Source organism: Ochlerotatus camptorhynchus, unplaced genomic scaffold (genome assembly GCF_037179485.1).
Source record: "Ochlerotatus camptorhynchus isolate MF236.1 unplaced genomic scaffold, CSIRO-AGI_Acam_v1.1 ptg000639l, whole genome shotgun sequence".
Lineage (NCBI taxonomy): Eukaryota > Metazoa > Arthropoda > Insecta > Diptera > Culicidae > Ochlerotatus > Ochlerotatus camptorhynchus.
In genome coordinates this window covers 3375196-3396626 of record NW_027041118.1, presented here as the reverse complement: position 1 = coordinate 3396626, position 21431 = coordinate 3375196, and the positions used below count along the sequence as shown (strand labels likewise).

At 38.2% G+C, this 21431-nt stretch overlaps 1 protein-coding gene across 5 annotated transcripts in view; it reads right to left on the bottom strand.

Moving 5' to 3' along the window:
• Positions 1–307: 307 nt before the first annotated feature.
• otp (orthopedia) overlaps positions 308–21431 on the bottom strand; it is a 175720-nt gene continuing 154596 nt past the window's right edge. For 3 of the 5 annotated variants that reach the window (XM_065237699.1, XM_065237701.1, XM_065237702.1), the window contains 5 exons: positions 10345–10414; positions 10131–10265; positions 9818–9943; positions 9495–9748; positions 308–1431 (listed from right to left, as the gene is read on the bottom strand). In XM_065237699.1, coding sequence (XP_065093771.1) covers positions 1237–1431; positions 9495–9748; positions 9818–9943; positions 10131–10265; positions 10345–10414 — 780 coding nt within the window. In that variant the 3' untranslated portion in view covers positions 308–1236. The remainder of the gene's footprint in view (positions 1432–9494; positions 9749–9817; positions 9944–10130; positions 10266–10344; positions 10415–21431) is intronic. The other 2 variants (XM_065237700.1, XM_065237703.1) reach the window with 2 other exon arrangements.

The following is a 21431-nucleotide window of genomic DNA, read 5'->3' as shown; positions in this document are numbered from 1 at the left end:
TCAAAACCCGAACCGGTGATTCATTTTATCATTTTTATTTGATATCAATCAATAATGAAATATTTTACTAACATACATCTGTTCTTAGTTCTCACCTTACTGTTTAAAATGTTCCTTCATATCGTATACATTGTTGTTGTTGCAATTTATTCCACCTTAATTATTGGATTGGATTTACGTCCTTATAATGCATTTTACGGTTTTGCTTACCTATTATCATCGATTCAACACGATCGACCACCTGCTAAATTCATTAGTCGATTCAGTTTCCTTTTCCCACTTCTTTCTTGTTTTATTTTAATTACTGTTTTGTACAAAATGAGCTTCAAGAAGATTTCTTTTCCCTTTTGTACAAAAATAAATTATATTGCAAAATGCTAGTTCTAGGTAACAAACAAGAAACTGAAAAAAAAAACAATTGCGAAAAAACGACATTACACTGTTGTCCCTTCCTATAGACTGCTTAAAGACATTTTGGAACTGCGTTTCCGCGCTTATGTAGTTGCTTTCCATCTATATACAGTTAATACACAAATGTGCTGCTTTGTGCATTCCGTAACTTACTTTCCGATGCAATAGGTTAAATGATTCCTTGTTCTTTTTTTGTTTGTTTGCATTAAATTTGGTTTCCTTAAATAGACTTTTACTGACGGGTAGAATAGGATTACTGTTTACCACAAATTGCGTTTATTATCATTGAGTTTTACTTTCTTTTTGCTTGGTTTTGCTTTTGGTGCAAACGCAATCGTATACTTGGTTTCGTTCACTTGTGTTTTCCTTTTTTGCTTTGCTTAAGTCTTATTTATCATTTTGGAAAGCGAAAGAAGTATGCTGTGTTTTGAATTTGAACACAATTGCTGTTTTTTTTCTTTTCTTCAGAATTGGAAATAAATTTGCCTTACTTGTGTTTCTAGAGTTATTGAAAAGTCGTATACATGTTTTCACTGGAGCAATTTGTTTGATCGTATACTTGGTTTCTTATCGAGTCCTACTTTACATCGATTAAAGTGCTTAAATAAATGTAGAAAAATTAACTAAATTTGATGATACATTCGTGTAATACTGGTATGGCAAAGTTCGGCTCCGTTGCTTCTTGCTGTACGTATCGGTTTTTTTTTTGGAGAATGTCCACTCTCTATATGGTTGCGGCAACTTTACCCTTCATTCTATTTTATACAAGAACGCCCGATGAATCGTTGGCCGCCGTCTTCGTCGTTTTTACTTAAATAACTGCAGTCAGTACACCGAATTGTGGTGATCGTAGTTATGCGCGTGCAAGTACGAGGGCATCGTCTGATTCAGCTCCGAGGCCCGTCTCCGCAGGGCGGCTATACTGTGACCTCGCCAGACGTCATCTTCGGCACCCTCGGCACCGCCCGAGCTTAGGCCTTGACAGTTGGAGATGTTGTGCGGGTTAGCACCTTGGTTGGACTGTTGAGAGAAAGAGAAGATGTTCGTTAAAAGAAGTCTTATGTGGACCCCACACGATGGAAGTTACACACTTAGTTTTTTATACCGAGCTCGGCTGTGCAAATCTCGGCAAAAGTGACATTTGATAGCTGAGTCTCGGATAATGCTAAGCTGAATCTCAGCAAACAAATGAAATGTTTGCTGAGATCTCAGTAAAACTTATTTTGCCGAGATTTGCACAGTCGAGCTCGGTAGAAAAAACTATGTGTGTATGTCAATATTTTCATCAATAATTCGACGTCAATATTTTCAACAATATTTTCGGTAGGGTCATTAATATAGGGTCACTCCTCACTAAAAAATGTTGCATCCGATGGACTATTCCAAGTGAAATGACAACCTTCCTGACAAACGATGCCAAAGACCAGGCCCCATCTGCTGCTGTAGTCATAGAATGGGGGAAAATTAGGAGAAATGTTGAAACACAAAATCTGACTTTTCTATGTTTAGGTCGATTAGGACAATATTTCAATCACTAGCTCCGTTTCGATCTTAAGTGGACCCTACACGACTGTTTGTATTGACAATAATCGTATTGTCAATACATTTCATATTGACGTCAATACATCAGTATTGCCAATATATCTGTATTCACATCATCAATATTATTGTCAATACTCGTAAGCAGTGTTGGGAAAATATCAAAAAATCAAAGCTCACCAACGCCCAAGATCACGCTTGATTTTCGTAGACAAGAATCAACAAGCAAACAACTGCGGTTGATTTTGCAAGCTGTGATATCGCAGCTCGGAATATCAAGCTAACAAAACTCACCAACTGCAAACCTCACCAAACTGTGGTGAGATTGAGGTTAATAATTTTTGCTTTACACCCGAATGCAACCGAAACTTCCACAACGGCTGGCAGCAGTCACTTCGTGTCTGCCATCGGTGAACAGTGAAAAGAGATAGCAAACTATACTTTCTCTTTCTAAGAAAACGATGAGCAATGAAATCATTTTTGTGTCTAGTCAACTCTCCGCTTGATTTTTGCACGTTGTGAATAGTCTCGCAATATCAAAGGAGCTTATAAAATCAATGTCAAGCATGATATTTTGTTCCAATATCACGCGTGATGTTGCGAGCGCATGAGAGCGGAAAAATATCAATTGATTTCTGATTATGCCAACACTGCTCGTAAGTATTGACAATATATCTTACCGTTTGGGGTTCGCTTTACGCTATAAATATTATTGACAATGCTTTTGAGTATTGACATTGAGCAATTTCAGGCCAAATCTTGCGGGAAGAGCAAATATTTTGCACTACACGATTGGATGAAACTTTTTTCATGCCTTCGGTATGGCAGATCTTTTATTTTGACCATTTCGATCGGATCCAAAAAATTTCATACGGTGTCGCAAAACTGCATAACGGTTAAAACATATATTTGCGTGGTTGAAATAGTGTTAAACTGTAATTGGTTGAGTATTAGTGATGAAAACATTGTGGGGTTTGATCCGTGAAGGCAGAGGGACTTTAAAAATATAAATTTCTCGCTGAGGAGAAATGAAGGAGAAGAATATACAAAAAGAACTTAATAAATTTAAAAAAAGTATTAGACATTTCTTGTAGGATATAAATCGACATATAGCTGGCACCGGTGGTGTAGTGGTAAGCGTGACTGCTTTCTCACCCCAATGGGTCTGGGTTCAATCCCAGCCGAGGTCGGTGAGTTTTTTGAGGCATAAAAATCTCTGGACACGTCTTCCTTCGGGGAAGCCGTTGGTCCCGACCCATGTGTGTTTGAATGGGTGTGATATCCTACGCAGGTGTGGAAGCTGCCTGCCTGCACATACGATTGCCGTCAATGGATGGCAATAGATTTTGTTGCAATAAACGAGCAGAATGCAAATAATTAATTAATATCTCCACAGTGTTATTACTGTCGTGATGCTGTCTTGAATCGTGATGCTGTCTTAAGTAAAGTTGTTCCTTATAGTTCAAGCTACGTTTACAGAAATTCCGAGCTTAATTGAGTTTGCTGAATCAGTTCTATGTACAAAAGAGTGAAGGAATACTATTTCTAAATACATTTCAACCAATCTCCCCCAGTGTTCACTCGGCTGTCGACAAAAGCAGACCACTCCAATGTGTGTCACGCGATCGTCTGTTTACTCGGCAGTAACCATTGTGTGGTTCTCCTCATTGTTCTTCATCAGCAGTTCTTTCAGCCGATGCGTCGTCGACTTTGCAAAGCAACCGTTTCGTGATGAGTGTGTGAGTGCTGACCACGTTTTGCGTCCATTGCTACAATGGAAGTAAACCACTGGAAGCGGCTCCCGTTCTGGTGGAGGCGGCTTATTGAATAGCGGAAGATAAAATGTTTATTGTGTTGTACCTTTTGACTATAGTTTTAAGATGTATTGTATAGTGAACAAGAATCCTCGGCTCTGTAAAGTTAATTCGGTTGAGCCTTATCAAATAAATTAATAAACAAAACAAAAAACAATCACCCATTGTAAATTTTAAATCAAAAGCGCCAGCTCGTGTTACATCCGAATGAGCTGAAAGTTTCAGAGAGTAGTTTTCTCACCTTATGGCACAAATTTAGGGGTTGGCCCGTTGAAAAAAAAAAAAAATTATAAAAATTTCGTCCATATAAATGTGGGCCAGTCTAATTAGTATAGCATTTCCAACCAACTCTGAAAAACGTCAGCTTCACGTATGAAGTAAATTTAAAATAGGTCAGTTAATTCCGTAGAAATTCAGGAAACTTTGTGTAACTTCAGGAAACTTGGCTGAAAATCAACGAAATTTTAAAAAGTTCCAGAAAACACCTGCAGCAAACTTCATAGGAATTCCGAAAACTTATTACGTAGCAATTCAAGGAATATCGTTAAACTTGATTGAAGTGCAGGGATTTTTTTTTAGAGTTCAAGGAAACTTCGTAGGAGTTCAGCAAAAATTGAGAAGCTCGGTGAAGTTCAGGGTTTGATTTGGAAATTTTGGGAGCTTAGTTTCGCCCAGATGCTTAGGACAATTCGAAGAGGTGGTTCAAGGTCTTTTCTGATGTTAGGAGAAGGTCATGGATGCTTGAAGATCTAGGACGATTTGAAAGAACTTGGAAGAAGTTGATGAAACTTAATAGAAATTGAGAAAATATTCAAGAACGATTGGGGATGATCAAAGAGCAATAGAGCAATTTTTCCACCCCTCAGGAATTTTTGCTTGATTACGGTGCTGTTTGAATTGTTTTGTTTTTTTGACGTTCTGAGACAACAATAATGTCTGTAAATTTCAAATTAAAGAAATTTTTTAAAACCCTGACATTAAGGAATTTTCAAGAATTTGGAATGAAAATAAATATTCAAGAGATCGAATATTTTAAAAGAACGTATTTTTTTTTTAATAAGTGATTTGCAAAAGTTTTACAGCTTTAATGCATGAATTTGATGGGAATTTAAAAGGAACCCAAGGGATAATTTCAAGGGAATTCAAAAGAGAATTCTAAGGGTAAAATTGATAGGAACACTTGAAGTGATATGTGAGGATGAAGTTAATATTGTTGAACTCCAAATTCCAGATGAAACGTTAGGTTGTGGTTCTGAGCAGAATCCCATGAGAATCATGAGTAGGATGCAAAGTAAATTTTCAACCGAATTCTGAGATGGATTCCAAGGTAATTTTAAAGAGAATTCCTACTAAAGAGCAAGATAATTTTTAGGAAAATTTCTAAGGGATTTGTAAGTAGAATTCCAAGAGATGAAGGAGAATTTAAGTGATGGGATTTGTTTTTAAAGTTCAAGGAACTTTTAAGAAATTCAGCAAAACATGGAGAAGTTTAGTAAACTTCGGAGAAGTTCAGGGTTTGATTTGAAAATTTTAAGAACTCTTTTTTTAATAACTTTAATATTGAGATCTTTAGTTTCACCCAGATGTTTAGAACAATTTGAAGAGATGGCTCAAGGTCTTTCCTAATGTTTGGAGATTTTGTTTGAATTGAAAGAACCCGTAAACAAATATTATGAAGCTTGGGAGAAGTTCTGGAAATAATTCAATGAACATTCTGAGAATAACGCCAAAAGAACTCTAAGGAAAGTGTCAAGGAAATTTCCTACGAAATTTTGAGGTAAATTTTAAATGAATGCTCAGGATAGTTTCAAGGTTATTCCTGTAATAATTTTTAGAGAACCTAAATAAGAGTTCCAGGGAAATTCTGAGGCGCATTTCATTAAATTAATGGAACTACTCCAGGAGAATACTGTGCAGCATTTAAAGGAAATTCCGAAGATGTCAATAGGAATTTTGGGAGAATAGTTAGTAAATACCAAGGAGCGTCGAAGAAACAAAAAAGTTAGATTTTTTATTTTAATGATAATAAGAACCACCCTAGAATTCATTGTCATTAAAATTAGGGCCTAACTATAAGGAACAACTTTGTAGAAGAGACTTTTAGTCTAAAGTTTGAATTTCAGGCTCAAAACATATCATTCGACCTAAATCTGCATTCTGGACCACTGTGCACTGTACGACTTTCGACTGTTACGTACAGATAACATATTAACGCTTTAAAAATTGTTTAAGGTGTTTCGCTGTGAGATCCTTATCTTCGCTACTACTTCGAAACTTTAAGTGCACAAATATCAGCTTCCACGACACGTACCACAATGAAACTGTTAATCCACGTTTGATGCGCTGCAGCATACATGCAGTAGCAATTTCAGGTGAAATGGGGCACTAATTTTCGAGATTTGTGTAATTGAAAATTCGAGGTGGAGCATTTATAGCCTACATGGCAGCCATTTGTGGACTCTACAAGGAATCACCTTAAGCCGACTCTATATGGCATTACCCCGACACAATACTCTCAAAAAACTGCTCATGTTAAAAAGGAGTTAATTTCAAGAGAGATACATGACTAGGGTAGACGTACCAGTCATGACTATACGTATATGGGTAATTCCATTTGCCATAATTGGAACACACCATAATAGGAACGTATAGGGAGTAGGCTGTACGTTCGTTTTCTCTTCGGAATTTTGTTCCACGTATATTTTCGGTTGATGATTCGGTCGAAATTACTGAAGGATTTATTCCGATTAATCTCCCATGCTAGAGGTCCATCTGTGTTTATCACGTGGTCCTGGAGCTCCTTCCAAGTGTAAACAATATATACCCAGCACCTTCTTTCTCGCGTGGGCGTTCTGTGTTTGTTTCGATTACAAGGCCTAACCACTAGACTGAAGCAAAATTTGAAATTTTCGGTCCATAGTGTTAAAACGTTCCAAATAGGGCCCTGATCAGTCTCCCAAAATTTGAACTCATTTAGTGAGAAACTGAATTGGCACAAACCATTTGAAGTTTATGTTGGAAATAATATGGAGAAACCATAATTTCGATTCATATCTATCTCAAAATTCACCAGTTCACTATACTTTAGAAAATGATAGCTGAACTTGTTGAAAATTTTCTCAGCTACAACTTTGTTCAAGACCACTTTTCGATCAAATGTAAGGAACAAAAGTTATTAATGATTCAAGTCATTAATGTCTTATGATTATGCTCAATCAACTGTTCAGCAGGCAACATTGGTGTTTATGGCGCGTAGAAAAGAGGACAAAAATCATGGCTACTATGTCACACTGCAAAATACAGTGTTGCCCACAATACAGTTGCTTAATCTTGCCATAAGATTATCAATCTCTTAAATAATTAATAACTACTTAATTTGCCGTTTGGCTGCAAAATGATTTCCTGCAAAGTTGTAGCTGATAAAAATTCCCATAAGAATAGTAATAGAATTTGTTAACAGTACAATATGTTTAAAGGCTAGAAGATAATGAATAAAAAGTTTTGTTTTCCCATAGTAATTTCCATATAAACTTCAAATGGATTGTGCCAAGTCAGTTTCTTATCAAATGAGTTTAAACTTTCGGAGGCTAATCAGGACCCGGTTTGAAACCGTTTAAACACTGTGGAGCGAAAATTTCAAATTTTGCATCAGTCTACTAACCACCTACATAGTTTTGCAGGTCCGTATCCTCACGAATCCCACGTGTCCAGAAAAACGCAAAGTGTAGTGTATGCAGTAGGTATCGATTATGATATCGAGAATCATCACAATCTGTTTGGCTATGAGAAAAATTGGTGAAGATTTGACCATCCATTTAATAAACATTAAATTTATCCCAGTACATAACATAAAATGAATTTCTAAATGTAACCATATTCAAAAACTAAATACGACAGAACATCGCTTGCTGACTGTTGCCGCGGGTATTGTGAGTTTCCTAGGTACAGGATTCAACCACAGACAAACCGACATGAATGACCATAGCAAATACAATAACATATCAGACCAAAGGACACTACTGAAATCTGGCTCCGTGGTCGCGGGAAATATTTAGCTAAGCCATGAACCCGCATGCAAAAGTTATGAATTGGTTCGTGTCTGATCTATTCTGGAAAAAAAAAAACTATTTTTATCTAGATCAAAAAATCGTATGGTTTTGACAGTTCAAATCACTGCACATTTAAATCGGTTTATGATTTTCGGGCATAAGTCAGAATTAAGTCACCGACAAACCGACATGAAACTTCAACTTAACTCATGATCAAGAATCCATAACGGCGGATTCAAATCTGCAGCGATCCCATCTGTCAAAACCATAGAAATTTGTTATCTAGATAAAAATAATTTGCCCGGAATAGATTAGACACGACAACGAGACCTCCTTTAGCTCAGTCGGTAAAGGCACAGCTACAAAGCAAGACCATGCTGGAGGTGGCTGGGTTCGATTCCCGGTCCAGTCTAGGAATTTTTCGGGTTGGAAAATTTCTCGACTTCCCTGGGCATAGAGTATGATGGTGCTTGCCACGCAATTATACTAATACAAAAATGGTACAGGCATCGAAAGCTCTCAATTAATAACTGTGGAAGTGCATCTAGAACTAAGTTGAGAGCACGCAATAAGCTAATATGCTATACGCAATAAGCTTGAAATGCGAGGAAGAAGAAGAAGATTAGACACGAACCAACTCATACATTTTGTATGTGTGTTCGTGGCTAGGATACACATTTTTTGCGAACACGGCAGCAGATGTCAGTTTTGTGCTGTGATCAGAAATTTGATGATACTTTGTATGGTTGTTCATGTCGGTTTGTCAGTGATTAAGTGTCATGTCGGACGCCTTATCTTGCCTCAAAACTTATCCTTTTTAAGTACTGAGCTTCACGACATAAAGGGCACTATTACGGAGCATTAAATTTGATCAAATTATTCGCAGTTCTATTGGTTCAACGCTCTCAGCTTGGTGAGGGGTAGAGGATGTCAACACGCCATAATAGAAAAGTATGTCATGACTGGTACATATACCCTATTGGGCATTCAAGTTGAATTGTTCAATCGTTTTTTTCTTCAGCTCATGATTGAAAGTAAGAGACAACTCTAAAAGCGAGAAATTACTTGCGAGCTTTTTCAGTTTAATTGTTCAATAACTTTTAGCTTTAACTAATAATGTTTGTATTACTTCATGTGCGAAGTTAACGATTTACATAGTTAGAGATGCTTAATGTCAAATATCAGACTAAAGGTAGTCATGATATACGATCGATGAAACTATAGAGTTGATAGTTCCTTTAAAGTACGGCAGTGTGAAAATCGTATATAGAGAGTAGAAAGCGAGCAAAGGTTAATTTTGAGGATGACACGAATCGGGTTGATCATCCCCTTTACCAAACTCCCCTGTTGGGGAGAGATGGTAAGGGGTATCTCCCCCCGCCACCACAGAAGTTGAATTACTCAAATTTAGTAGAAGTTTCTGTGGTCATACTAATGAAATTCGGAGGTTTTGTCTCGTTGTAATAGCCTTAAGCCGAATTCTTCAATTTGCAATGGCACAGCCAGGATAGGGTGCCAACACTTCCAAACATATCGACCTATATTCCTATTTGGACCCCTAGCTTGCGCTTAGAATTGAAGCAGCAAACCGTCTCTAAAATGTCTGCCTCAACAAAAATACATTTCATTCAGTCCCATTCTGAACTGGAATCTTCGACCTCTAAACTAAAATGATCCTTACCATATCCCCGTTGGCGTTGGGTTCGTTCTGACTAGCACCTTGCTGTTGCTGTTGTTGTTGTTGCTGCTGTTGTTGTTGCTGCTGCTGCTGCTGCTGTTGCTGCTGTTGCTGTTGCTGTTGCCCACTGGATAACGGCGGCGTCGACGACGAGCAAGCGTTGATATTTGGCGGGGTCGAAGTAGGTGAGCCTCCCGTGCAACCAACGCCACCTACCGAGTGCTGGTACATCATGGTATCACCTGGAAAGGCAATATCTGAGATTAGCGTTCAACTCGGCAGTTCTTCATCGTGATTAGAGATTTTCGGGACAATTCGGGGATTACCCAAAGCGTTCAGTCCGTAGTTGTGATAGCCGCCGGCTCCCATAGCGGACGAGATATTGATCCCCGAGTTCAACCCGCTGTTCAGGGAGGACGTCAGAGACGAGGTTTGATTCAATTGACCGAACCCTGAGTGCGGTTTGTTGGTTTGGTTTGCATTAGTACGAGTAGTTGTTGTTAGTCATTAGCAAACATGGGAGTAGCAAGTAGAATAAGAAGAAGGAGCAAAAACAAAAGTTAGTTTCAATTAGTTGGTGTTGTGATTACGTGTGGTCGCCCTGCTTGGTTTAGCGAGGAGAAGTGCTTCTCAACTTACCGGCAGTCATTGGGTTGACACCCACTCCCCACCGGTCGCCGCCGAACATCGATGTCCCGCATAAGCTTTCGCTCATGGCAATATTGGTAATGTTGGCTCCGAACGGTGGCAAACCGTGCGACGGCAGAAGTCCTCCTGTTTCGCCGGCAAAAAAAAGAAGAGGCATTTGTTTAACGATTTTTGTTTCGGAAAGTCGTCACAAATGGGCACTTACCAGGCGTTCGAAACACATTGGTGGTCTTCTTCCGTTTCTTCCACTTGGCACGCCGGTTCTGGAACCATACCTGCAAAACAAAGAAAATGGCAATTTAATAAATTTTAAAGATCCCGTTACAAATCAAAACTTCGTTAAAAGTAATGCTAACTAATTTTTCTCCCGGAAGAATACAAAAAAAACGAAATCCGTTGAATGTGGGTGAATCTCGCTTCACACCATCCCCTTAAACCAGACTGCTTTGTTCCCAGAGGGACGTCGTCGCGCCCTATTTACGGCCACCACCCCTCAAAGAGTCATCTTGCGACGCGTGCTATTTATTATTTATCGTTGTTTATCATTATGGTTATGATTATTAGGTATGAAATTGCACAGCAAAGAGACTTTAAAGGAAAAATAAGCTATGTCATATGCATGAATCCTTGGATGTGCGACAAAGACACCAGAGGAAAACAATCATCAGGAGATATGATTCTGGTTCTAGCTGGATGAGCGTTTCCTGACGGTCGGGTGGGTACTTAAATAATGATCTACGATTATGATGGTGTAGGTTTTCGGCGGTTTTTGTTTTTTTCGAAACCGGAAGAGCGAGTCGAAATTCCATTGCTTGTGACCTTAACCAGAAGAATCTCGGAGCTCTGGAGCGGAGATGGTAAACTAATTCAACTTTTTTTAATCGAGCTAGGGGAGAATGCATTATTATAAATTCATGGATTTGAATATTAGAGCAGCAGTATGTCACCTTGTGTGGCGTAGAAATGCAAGTGCTGGTGTGGTTTTACTTTGACAGTACGATATATTCGTGCTGATTTTGAGTTTAGCTTGTAGGTTACAATTGGTATTTAGAATAGAATTATCAGTATTGAGCTTAGTATATATGATATTGATTTTGTGTGTGCATATATAGCATGCTTGATGGAATTGTTGAACATTATTGCAAAACAGTTTTCTCAAACGAGAGTGGCTATTAGCGACAAATAGACTGAATGTGGCATCCTTTACAATGCGTTCCGATATTTATGTTTAGATGTATCTCTGGAGTATAAATGTCCGAATAGTAAAGGACGAAGACCGGCAAACGGAAAGCGGTGGCAATTTCAGTTTCAGTAGAATGCTAGTCAATACGATTGCATGATTGCGGAAGATAAAGTGTTTATTGTGTTGTACCTTTTGACTATATTTTTAAGATGTATTGTATAGTTACCAAGAATCCTCGGCTCTGTAAAGTTAATTCGGTTGAGCCTTATCAAATAAATTAATGAACAAAAAAAAAACGATTGCATGATCATTACATCCCGGAAACGGGATGTTATTTAAAAAAAAAACAATACAAGTGGCAGCGACAAATACGAAAACGGAGTTCAAAGTCGCAAAAATAGATCCGTCAAAATGAACCGAAGGTTCTCAGAAGGCTATGAAATTTTGCCCACAGGTAGAGTTTATGATCAAACATTGAACAAATTTGGGGAGGTCAATTTTCCCAGAAAACTTAAGTTGAAGATTTTGGAATTTCCCGGACATCACGTACTTTGCAAACTCATAACTCATGAACCAAGCATCATAGAACAATTTTGTAATAATGAAATGATAAAGAAATTATCTCAAAAATCCATATAAAATCAAATCTGAAAACTATTTCCTACGAAAATATTTACAATGGAGTAAATCACAACGAAAAGCAGGAAAAACTATTTCCTGAGCGATGATTTTTTTTCCTGCTTCTTGATTGGCATAGAAAGCTCTCAATTAATAACTGTGGAAGTGCATCTAGAACATTAAGTTGAGAGCCGGAAAACGCTCGCTACAGAAGCGTTAAAAGCTAGAAGAAGAGGAAATCCAAAAGGAACACAGTAGTATTCAGACAATTTGGCAACGTGATTTGTTTTGTTTACAAAAGCTGCAAGCACTTGCCACGGATTAAAATGTTTAAAATGTTCCAGCTTTGTGCGTGACTTTGTCGTTGCCTACTGTAAGAGTTTGTTTGTTTACGTTGTTTGCATTCTCAGTGAACTGGTGAACTATTTTTGCCAAGTTTTGCGATAACTGTGAAATTCTGCCATTGATTGAAGAATCCGATTGCAGGCGTCCACTCGCAATGACGATACGATGAGGAAGAGGACGAGAGACGATCGCTGCGTGCTCTCGTAGTCTGCCGTCACATCAGCTGAGGAGTGCAGGGTTATGTTCGTAGTAAATAGTGAGCGGCTAGCATCTCTATGCGGGGGGTATTCAATACCGCACATCTCCCTCATCCATTAAAAAAAACATCGATCGTAGTATCTTGAGAATCTTGAGAAGAATGACTTCACGGAAAGAGGCGGAAAGGAACACGTTTTTGTTACCTTCACTCACAGGCAATCAAATGTAAGATGTATCAATATTATTCATGATGATGATGGACATCTGCAGCTCAAATTCTGTGTACATCGCACAACTGCATTGACCAATGTGCAACTGTTTTTCGTAAAATAGTAGGTGGTGTGTGTCTCCAGTAAAATGCCTTGGCTCTCTTATCATTTTCAAGAGGTAACATTTACTAAATTTTCCTTGAAAAGAAAACTGGCATCACTGATAAGTTCTTATTTGGGAATAATTGCCAAAAACTTGCGCCTACAGTTGCTGGAGATTCTGGATCTACACTGTTCTTCTCATGCTCGAATCTCTTAATCTCTACCAGTTTCTCTTTTCCCTTCACAACCTGCTTTATCCTTTCCAATAATATCAAACATACACAACTGGGGTGTCTTAGTAGGAGTAAATGCAACTATCTTCAAATTATCTGTGTAGCTTAAATGTACCGGTTAAATGAACAAACAAGCCATCTTGCAGAGCTCCTTAAGCGGAAGGTTCTACTTAAGGTTCTAGCATTGCTAGATATAGGGTCCGCTCAAGATGCTACCTGGGTGGCCATTCAACTACGACAAAGAAAGATATTGGAGTGATTGTTCCACATTATCGGGAGCGAGACTGACCATGATCGTTTTCCTTCACTGGTGCGTTCGACAATCATTTTTGTTTGCATTCACCTTACCTCCTTGTCCATTAAACCCGTATCTTCAATTTGCTTCGGAATTTTCTTCAAAGCCTTAATCAATGCCACCTTGTCGCTATTTCGCCACTGAATTTGACTGAATTTTATGTAAATAAGTTTCTTAAAATTAAACATCTTCCTGTTCAACGATTCATCCAGGTAATGCAATTTAACTATATTCTGGGTTTGTTCGAAATTAAAACATTACTCATAATTGGGTTTACTGTTTTAAGCATGTACAAAAAAAAAAACATCTGTTAAATCAATTTTTTTTAGGTGTTCGTGACCTTATTTGTTTGCGGAGTACTCCATCTCACAACTATATTGGAGCCGGGTCAAACAGTAACGTCCATTGATCTTGCAAGTTACAACTATCCTGAGAGCATTTGCTTCGCAGACTTTTGTTTTGATTTTCAAACCTTTAATGCGTCACGCCGGTGGTCTTCCTAATGCACCATTAACCACGTTCGATCAATTTTCCATAACATAATTCACTTTCCATCATTATTCCGGTAGTTTTCCAGACGCAGTAATAATTACTTTCGATCAATACTCCGGTGGTCCTCCAGACGGAACATAATTCATATTCGATCATTGTTTCGGTGGTCTTTCCGACTCACCTTTGACTAGCAATTGTCGCAAACAATTTATGAACAACATGGTGATGGTCTTCCAGACGCACCTTGGATTATTGTAAATCACAAATCATTAACATTCCGGAGTCTACTAGACGCATCTTAACAGGTCACAAACCACTGACACCAATATTTTGGCGGTCTTCTAGACACGCCATTGCATGTCGATTTCCGATGGATTTCGAGACACATCCATCTTTAAGTCAAACTGCATATACTGCACATGCTTCAGTGGTCTTCCGGATACACAATGTGTACCAGTCTACGAAACGGTTTGGACCAATTCTCCGGTGGTCTTCGAGACGCTGCATGCATCGTCTTATGAAATGAAATGCTTTCAATTAAAAGCTCCGGTGGCCTTCCAGACACACCTTGCAGCATTCCTAGCCACACACAAAATGCACAATGCTTTATGCCAAATACACGAGGTTTCCAATCAAAGCTCCGGTGGTCTTCCAGACACACCTTGTGGCGTTTTCGAACCACAAACCAAAAATCTGCGCAATGCTTTGTCAGAATACGCAGTTCTTTCAATCAAAGCTCCGGTGGTCTTCTAGATACACCTTGTGGCGTTTCTAACCACAAACCAAAACAATCAGCACATTGTTTTATTCCAGAATACTCAATGCTTGTAATCAATGCTCCGGTGGTCGTCCAGATACACCTTGTGGCGTTCCACAAGCCAAATTTCACATTTTGTTCGGACGCAACTGTATGAAAAATGTGAATCCGTTTATAATGACCTGGCAGGATCGCCAATGTGAAATTCTGCCATTGATTGAAGAATCCGATTGCAGGTGTCCACTCGCAATGACGATACGATGAGGAAGAGGACGAGAGACGATCGCTGCGTGCTCTCGTAGTCTGCCGTCACATCAGCTGAGGAGTGCAGGGTTATGTTCGTAGTAAATAGTGAGCGGCTAGCATCTCTATGCGGGGGGTATTCAATACCGCACAATAACCAAGAAGTGCATCGGAGTGTAGCAATTTGGTTTTTTTTTTAGTTTCCAAAAAACGCTAAAATTTGCCAAAAAATGATGCGGTTTGGACTACCTTCGGATTTTTTCCTAGTGGATTATTTGACTGGTTAAAATGTAATGCTTGAGAACAACTGGTGCACGTTTGATCAAAGTAGTCTACCGCATTCAGAAATAACGTCAAATGAAATTCAAAAAAAAAAAAAATATTGTGCACCTGGAAAATCCGGAGTGGTGGTTCCAAGCCGGCTAAAGTGCTGAAGATGCCGAAAACAACAGTTTGTCGAGTGGTCAAAACCTACAAGGAAACCTTGAGTGTGGAAAGGAATCCGCGGACCAACGAAAAAACTGGAACCAGGGATCGTCAGCTGCGCAGCAAGGTGTAGAGGTGCGTTAAAGTCAACCCTGGTCTTTCGATCCGAATTATGGCCAGAAGGTACAACGCCAACTTTCAAACGGTGCGGAACATCCTTGCCAGGGAAGGATACAAGTCGTACAAAACCGGCAAACATCCGAACCGGCACATGAAGCAGAATTCTGTGTCCAAAAAGCGTGCAAGGCTCTTGTACGACCGTGTTTTGACGAAACATAATGGCTGCACTTTGCTCGATGACGAAACATACGTCAAACTACATTTTAAGCAGCTTCCCGGTCAAAAGTTTTACATCGCGACTGGACGTGGGGTTGTGCCGGGAAGATTCAAGTTTATGTTTGCCGACAAGTTCGCGAAGAAGGTTATGCTTTGGTATTTGGTATCCCAAGTTTATCCGCAAGCATAGGGACAAAGTTATCTTTTGGCGTGGTATGCTGCCAACAAGATCGATTTTGATTGCCCGGTATTTCGACCAATCGAAAAATACTGGGCAATTTCAAAGCAGCGACTTCGACGAAGCGGCAGGGCAGTCAAGGACATCCAGCATATGCGGGCAAAATGGAAGAAATGCGCTGATTCCGTGTCCGTTTCCACTGTGCGGGCGCTGATGGGCTTCATCAAGAGGAAGGTTCAAGATTTCGTTCGAACTGGAGAAATGTAACCATCTAATGCTGTAACTTTGAAGTTTTAATAAAAGTACTGTAAAGCAACCATTAATGAACTTTTTAAACTTATTCCATCACAAATTTCAGGTTGTGCGAACCAATTCACTTTGAGTCAGCCTTTAGAACTTGATGCATATTTATTCAACTTAAATGGTCAATTAAACTTTTTGAACAGTAGTCGAATTGATTTGCAATGTTCAAAACAGTTATTCTGCATGAGTTGCCCAATCCAAATCTCAAACATATCCGATATTGAGAAAAGTGTGAATTTGTGACAAGTAAATTAATATTCTCATTTCGTTTCCCTTATGTTCACAGACTGTCTTTAAAATCCTTGTGTAATTTAAGATCTTAACCAAATGCCTTTCAATTTTACACAGCTGTTGGGGGCCTCAATTCTGACACCCTTATACTCAGCACTCCAAATAGAGTGACGGTTTTACCCCAACAGAGCATAATTTTTTTTTTCAAAATCATAATTAACAACATATTATTGGTTGGGGAGCGACCCCGGCGTAGTGGTTAGCATCTATACCTCTCACCCCAAGGTAATGAGTTTATATCTCACCCCGGACAAGTCACGAATGGCCCAACAGCGTTACAGTGGCTTTAATAAAAAAAATTGCAGTACCGGTACGATTTTGACAACTATCCCGAAAACTTAGTGTTGACGAAATCGGACTGTTGCATTTTTAAATTTTATTTATGATTGCGTTAGTTTAGGGCCACCGTGAGTCATCTTTATGACATAGAAGTTATTAATAATTAATCTTTTATAACAAATTGTAATCACAAGGAGCCTAAACCGCAACCCGTGCCAAAATCGAATGGTCTAAATTAGCTATAATCACAGAAGGATGATGATAAAAGGTTAAGATGACAATATGTGGATGTGAATACAGGATTCCAATCTTTTAGTGCTGTCAATATCTTAAAAACAGGACACGGTAGATGCTTGGGTATGTTTTGTTTATTTTCTTTGAGCATTTGACAGTTCATTTTGGGTTCAATGTGTCTCAAAATGTTAAAATAGTGAATAGAAAAATGACCTGCAATGATTTCCAATTCCGTTAAAGCATATGTTATTTTTGGTAAAACAACGACTTAATTACCACAAACAATTTCGAGACATGACAATCAGTAATACAATTAAAATCATTAAGCAGATAAAGCATTAAAGAAGCATTAAAGATTCGAACTCCAAGTCCAAGAACTAGAAGTTTTTCGAAATTCCAAAATCCCAGAATTAGCAGAATGAAGTCTCAGTCATTTGATTTATTTAAAAGTTCGGCATCGGTCCGCATCGTGCTCTCTTGCCGTGCGGATCTATGTGCTTTTTTACTAGGGGTAGTGTTACTGCTACCTAAAGCTACAACAAATTTAAACAGCATTTTTCAGTGCTCAATCCGTAGAATTCTACCTTATTTGACTCTTATTCCTCTTCGATCCTTGTTTGGATCCTACCCGACGTATTCCTGCTTGGAAATCGATTTGGAAAATTCCTCTTCGAGACTTTGGATTCTTATAGTAATCTGCTTGGAAGTCGATTTGTAAAAACGTTTCACTGCCGCCATGACGCTTAAATGCTAAAAAAGGGCAATCTCTTGATCCCTCTTCTTATGAAATTTATTTGAGTAATGAATTTGACATGCTCAAGGATGATGAGCTTGATCCATCATCCAGGCAAAGTTCCAGAAAACATTCCCGGCTTGATGTTAATAATAAAAAGGTCCCCCCTATTGTGATAACCACTTCCGATTTCCATGCTCTTTGCACGGAACTTTTGAACTCCGTTAAATTCAAGTTTTCACTTCAAATTGGACGTTGGGATGAATGCTGCGTATTAGCTGAAACCTTGGATGGATTCAAACATATTCTCAAATATCTTACTGATAAGCAGCACAAATTTTTCACATACTACACCGAAAACCGAACGTGTGTTCAAGGTTATCTTGAAAGGTCTGCCTAGTGCTGAATCCCTGGATCAGATCAAAGATGAATTGACAAAATAACTATGAGTTGAGCCAATCCTAGTAATCAAAATGAAAATTGAATCCCGTCCTGGCGGTACTTATTTAGCTCACTTCAAGTCTAGTGAGCTAAACAACCTTAAGACCTTAGAAAAAACTAGCCTTATGCTCCATGTCCGAGTGAAGTGGGAACATTTCAGGTAGAGTGGAGGAAATTTCTAAAATCTCATCCAGTGCCGGGGATGGGTCACGGATCAAAAAATTCCTGCATGCTAGCTCTAAATACATGACTTGTAGTGATTCCTCTCACGAAAAGGACGATTGTCCGATTGAGGATCTTAATAAATTTAAATATTCAAACTGTGGTGAAAACCACAATTTTAAATTTTTATGAATGTGAGACTCGCAAAGCGATCCTACAACGTCTTTCTAAGCGACGGCTAGGAAACGTTTCACGTTTCTGGCCAGGTACTAATTTCTCTGCTGTTAACAACGGTCAGCGAATAACAAATTCTACATTCGAACCCAAAGGTAGAAACAACTCACAAGCTTCATGTATACGTGCTGCTAACAATTAACAGCATGTAAATGGATCTACCTATACTGCTATTGCAGCTGGCAACCGAAATTGTGATGATTTTGTCTTCGACAGCATTACTACTTCTAAAATGGAATTTTCACAGAAATCATTAATCGACATGATTACTGATACGTTGAAAACTAACTCCATGTTTGATGATATTCAAACTGGAGTTAAATTTTCTAAACAGTCATGTCTTTGAAATTCAGTAATGGATTCTATATTTTTAATTAAAATACTCGATACTTAATGATAATGAAGATGAGCTGTTTAACTTTTTGATAATTCATGACGTTCATATTGCTGTTATAACTGAAAAGTTTTTTTAAATCTATAAGGATAAAAGGGAAGCAAGTTAATTCATTTATCAAAATGATCGTCTAGCCGGTGAAGTTAGGGCCATCATTGTTCACAGACGTATCAAACATCAAATTCTTTCATCGTTAGAAACCAACGTTTTTGAAACTTTGGAAGTTTCTGTCGAAACAAAATTTGGACAACTTACTTTTTTAGCTGCTTATTTGTGTCCTTCAGAAACTTACCTGTCATAGGTCTAAATTCTTCATTATTGTTGATTTTAATGCAAACCACCGCTCATGGAATAATGCTCAAAGCAATTCCAATGGTAATGTTCTGTTTGATGATTGTTCTGCAGGTTATTACACTATTCAATACCAACATGCCCAACATGCATTTCTTCAGCAAGAAATCCCTCGACTTTTGATTTGTTCTTAACTGATTCATGTCAACTTTGTAGCCAATTGGTTGACTTCGGTTCTCATCACCTTGCAGTAACTTTTGAAATATTCCAAGACATAATTTCAAATCCCAACAGTTCTACTTTCAATTACCACAGAGCAAATCGAACATTTGTGGAACATAAATTTGATCCCAATATTCCTTTGCAAACCAAAGATGATGTTAATTATGCTCTTGAATCTCTGACTACTTCTATAGTTGAGCAAGAGCTGCATCAGTACCAAAATGCGAGGTTAAATTCGATTCAATTATAATAGACGACGATATTCAGCTCTTGATCCGTCTTAAAAATGTCCGTAGGAGACAATATCAAAGAACTCGCGATCCTGCCATGAAAGTTATCTGGCGAGATTTGCAAAATCAAATTAAAACGCGATTCTCGGCCCTGAGGAACAAAAAGAAACGATAAATTGATTCGAAATTAGTCCCGAGTTCCCAACCCTTTTGGAAACTCACAAAAAATTTAAAAACACCTAAAGCCTATTCCAGCGCTTAAAGAAGGTGGAAAAATTTTGATCACAAATTCGGAAAAAAGCTCAGAACTTTGCTAAGCAATTCGAGAGTTCCCATAATTTCAGTTTGGGTCTTACTAGTCCTATTGAGAATCAGGTTGCTCGGGATTTTCTGAATATTTTCTCTCGGAAAAATATTTTTCATGATTCCTGATTTTGACAAAGTAAGATCAATAACTAAAAAGTTTCAAAAAAAATGAAATCTCCTGGTGACGATAGAATTTTCTATATCCTCATAAAAAAACTCCCAGAGAGTACCTTGTCTTTCTTGGTAAAATTATGTTTCCATTTGGCATACTTTCCAGATAAATGATAAAATTCAAAACTTGTTAGAATTTTGAAGGTGGATAAAAATCCACCTGAAGCATCTAACTACCGTTCAATAAGTTTGATTTCTTCAACAAGTAAAATTTTTCAAAAGATAATTTTGTAAAGAATGATGCTTCACATCATTGCGAACTAAATTTTTGCAGATGAGCAGTTTGGATTTCGCCATGGGTATTCAACTACTCATCAACTCTTAAGAGTTACCAATTTAATTCCTTCAAACAAATCTGAAGGCTGCTCAGCTGAAGTTGCTCTTCTAGACATAGAAAAAGCATTCGACTGTGTTTGGCATGAAGGTTTGATTGCCAAATTGAAAAAGTTTAATTTTCCACTCTATATTATGAAATTAGTTCAAAATTTTTAAAATGACAGAACTCTGCAGGTAAATTATCAAAATTCCAAATTTGACCGACTGCCTGTTAGAGCAGGCGTTCCTCAGGGTAGCATTCTTGTGCCAATATTGTATAACATTTTTACTTCGGACCTCCCTGATTTGATTCAGGGTTGCCAAAAATCTTTGTTCGCCGATGACACACTTTTGATGGCGCATTAGAACAGTCAGAACAAGTAATTGCATCTAACTTTTATGATTACTTTGTTGAAATCAGTTCATTGATTAATCAGTCCATTGAATTGGTCGATGAAACTGACGAAATAAAATAGCCAGTTAATAGTTGTTGTAGATTTGAAAGTTTTCACCCAATTACATGAGATGAACTGGAGTAGATAATGTTAATGCTTAAGTTATTCAAGATTGCTATCATGTCATTGGCCACATCTTGCTGGACCTTATTAATGAATCATTGCTTACTGGACATGTGCCACAAATTTGGAAGGAATCCTTAGTGGTCCCTATTCAAAAGGTTGCTGGAACGAGTAAAGTCGAAGAGTTTCGTCCCATTAATATGTTGCACACATTAGATTTTTTTTTAGAACTTGTTATTAAAGGCCAGCTGTTGGAGTATTTAAATAGTAATAGTTTTTTGATACCAGAACAACCGGGATATCGGAAAGGTCATTCATGTGAAACTGCGTTGTATTTGGTATTAGCGAAGTGGAAAAATAGCTTGGAGTGTAAAGATACGATTGTTCTGTTTTTTGGATCTAAAACGCGCTCTTGAAACAATTTCTAGGCCCTTATTGTTAATATCAATCAAGCGCTTTGGAATTACAAGTACTGCATATAAATGGTTTGAAAGCTATTTGTCTGACAGAACCCAACGGACTGTTTTTAATGATTCTGTTTCCAGTCCCGTGG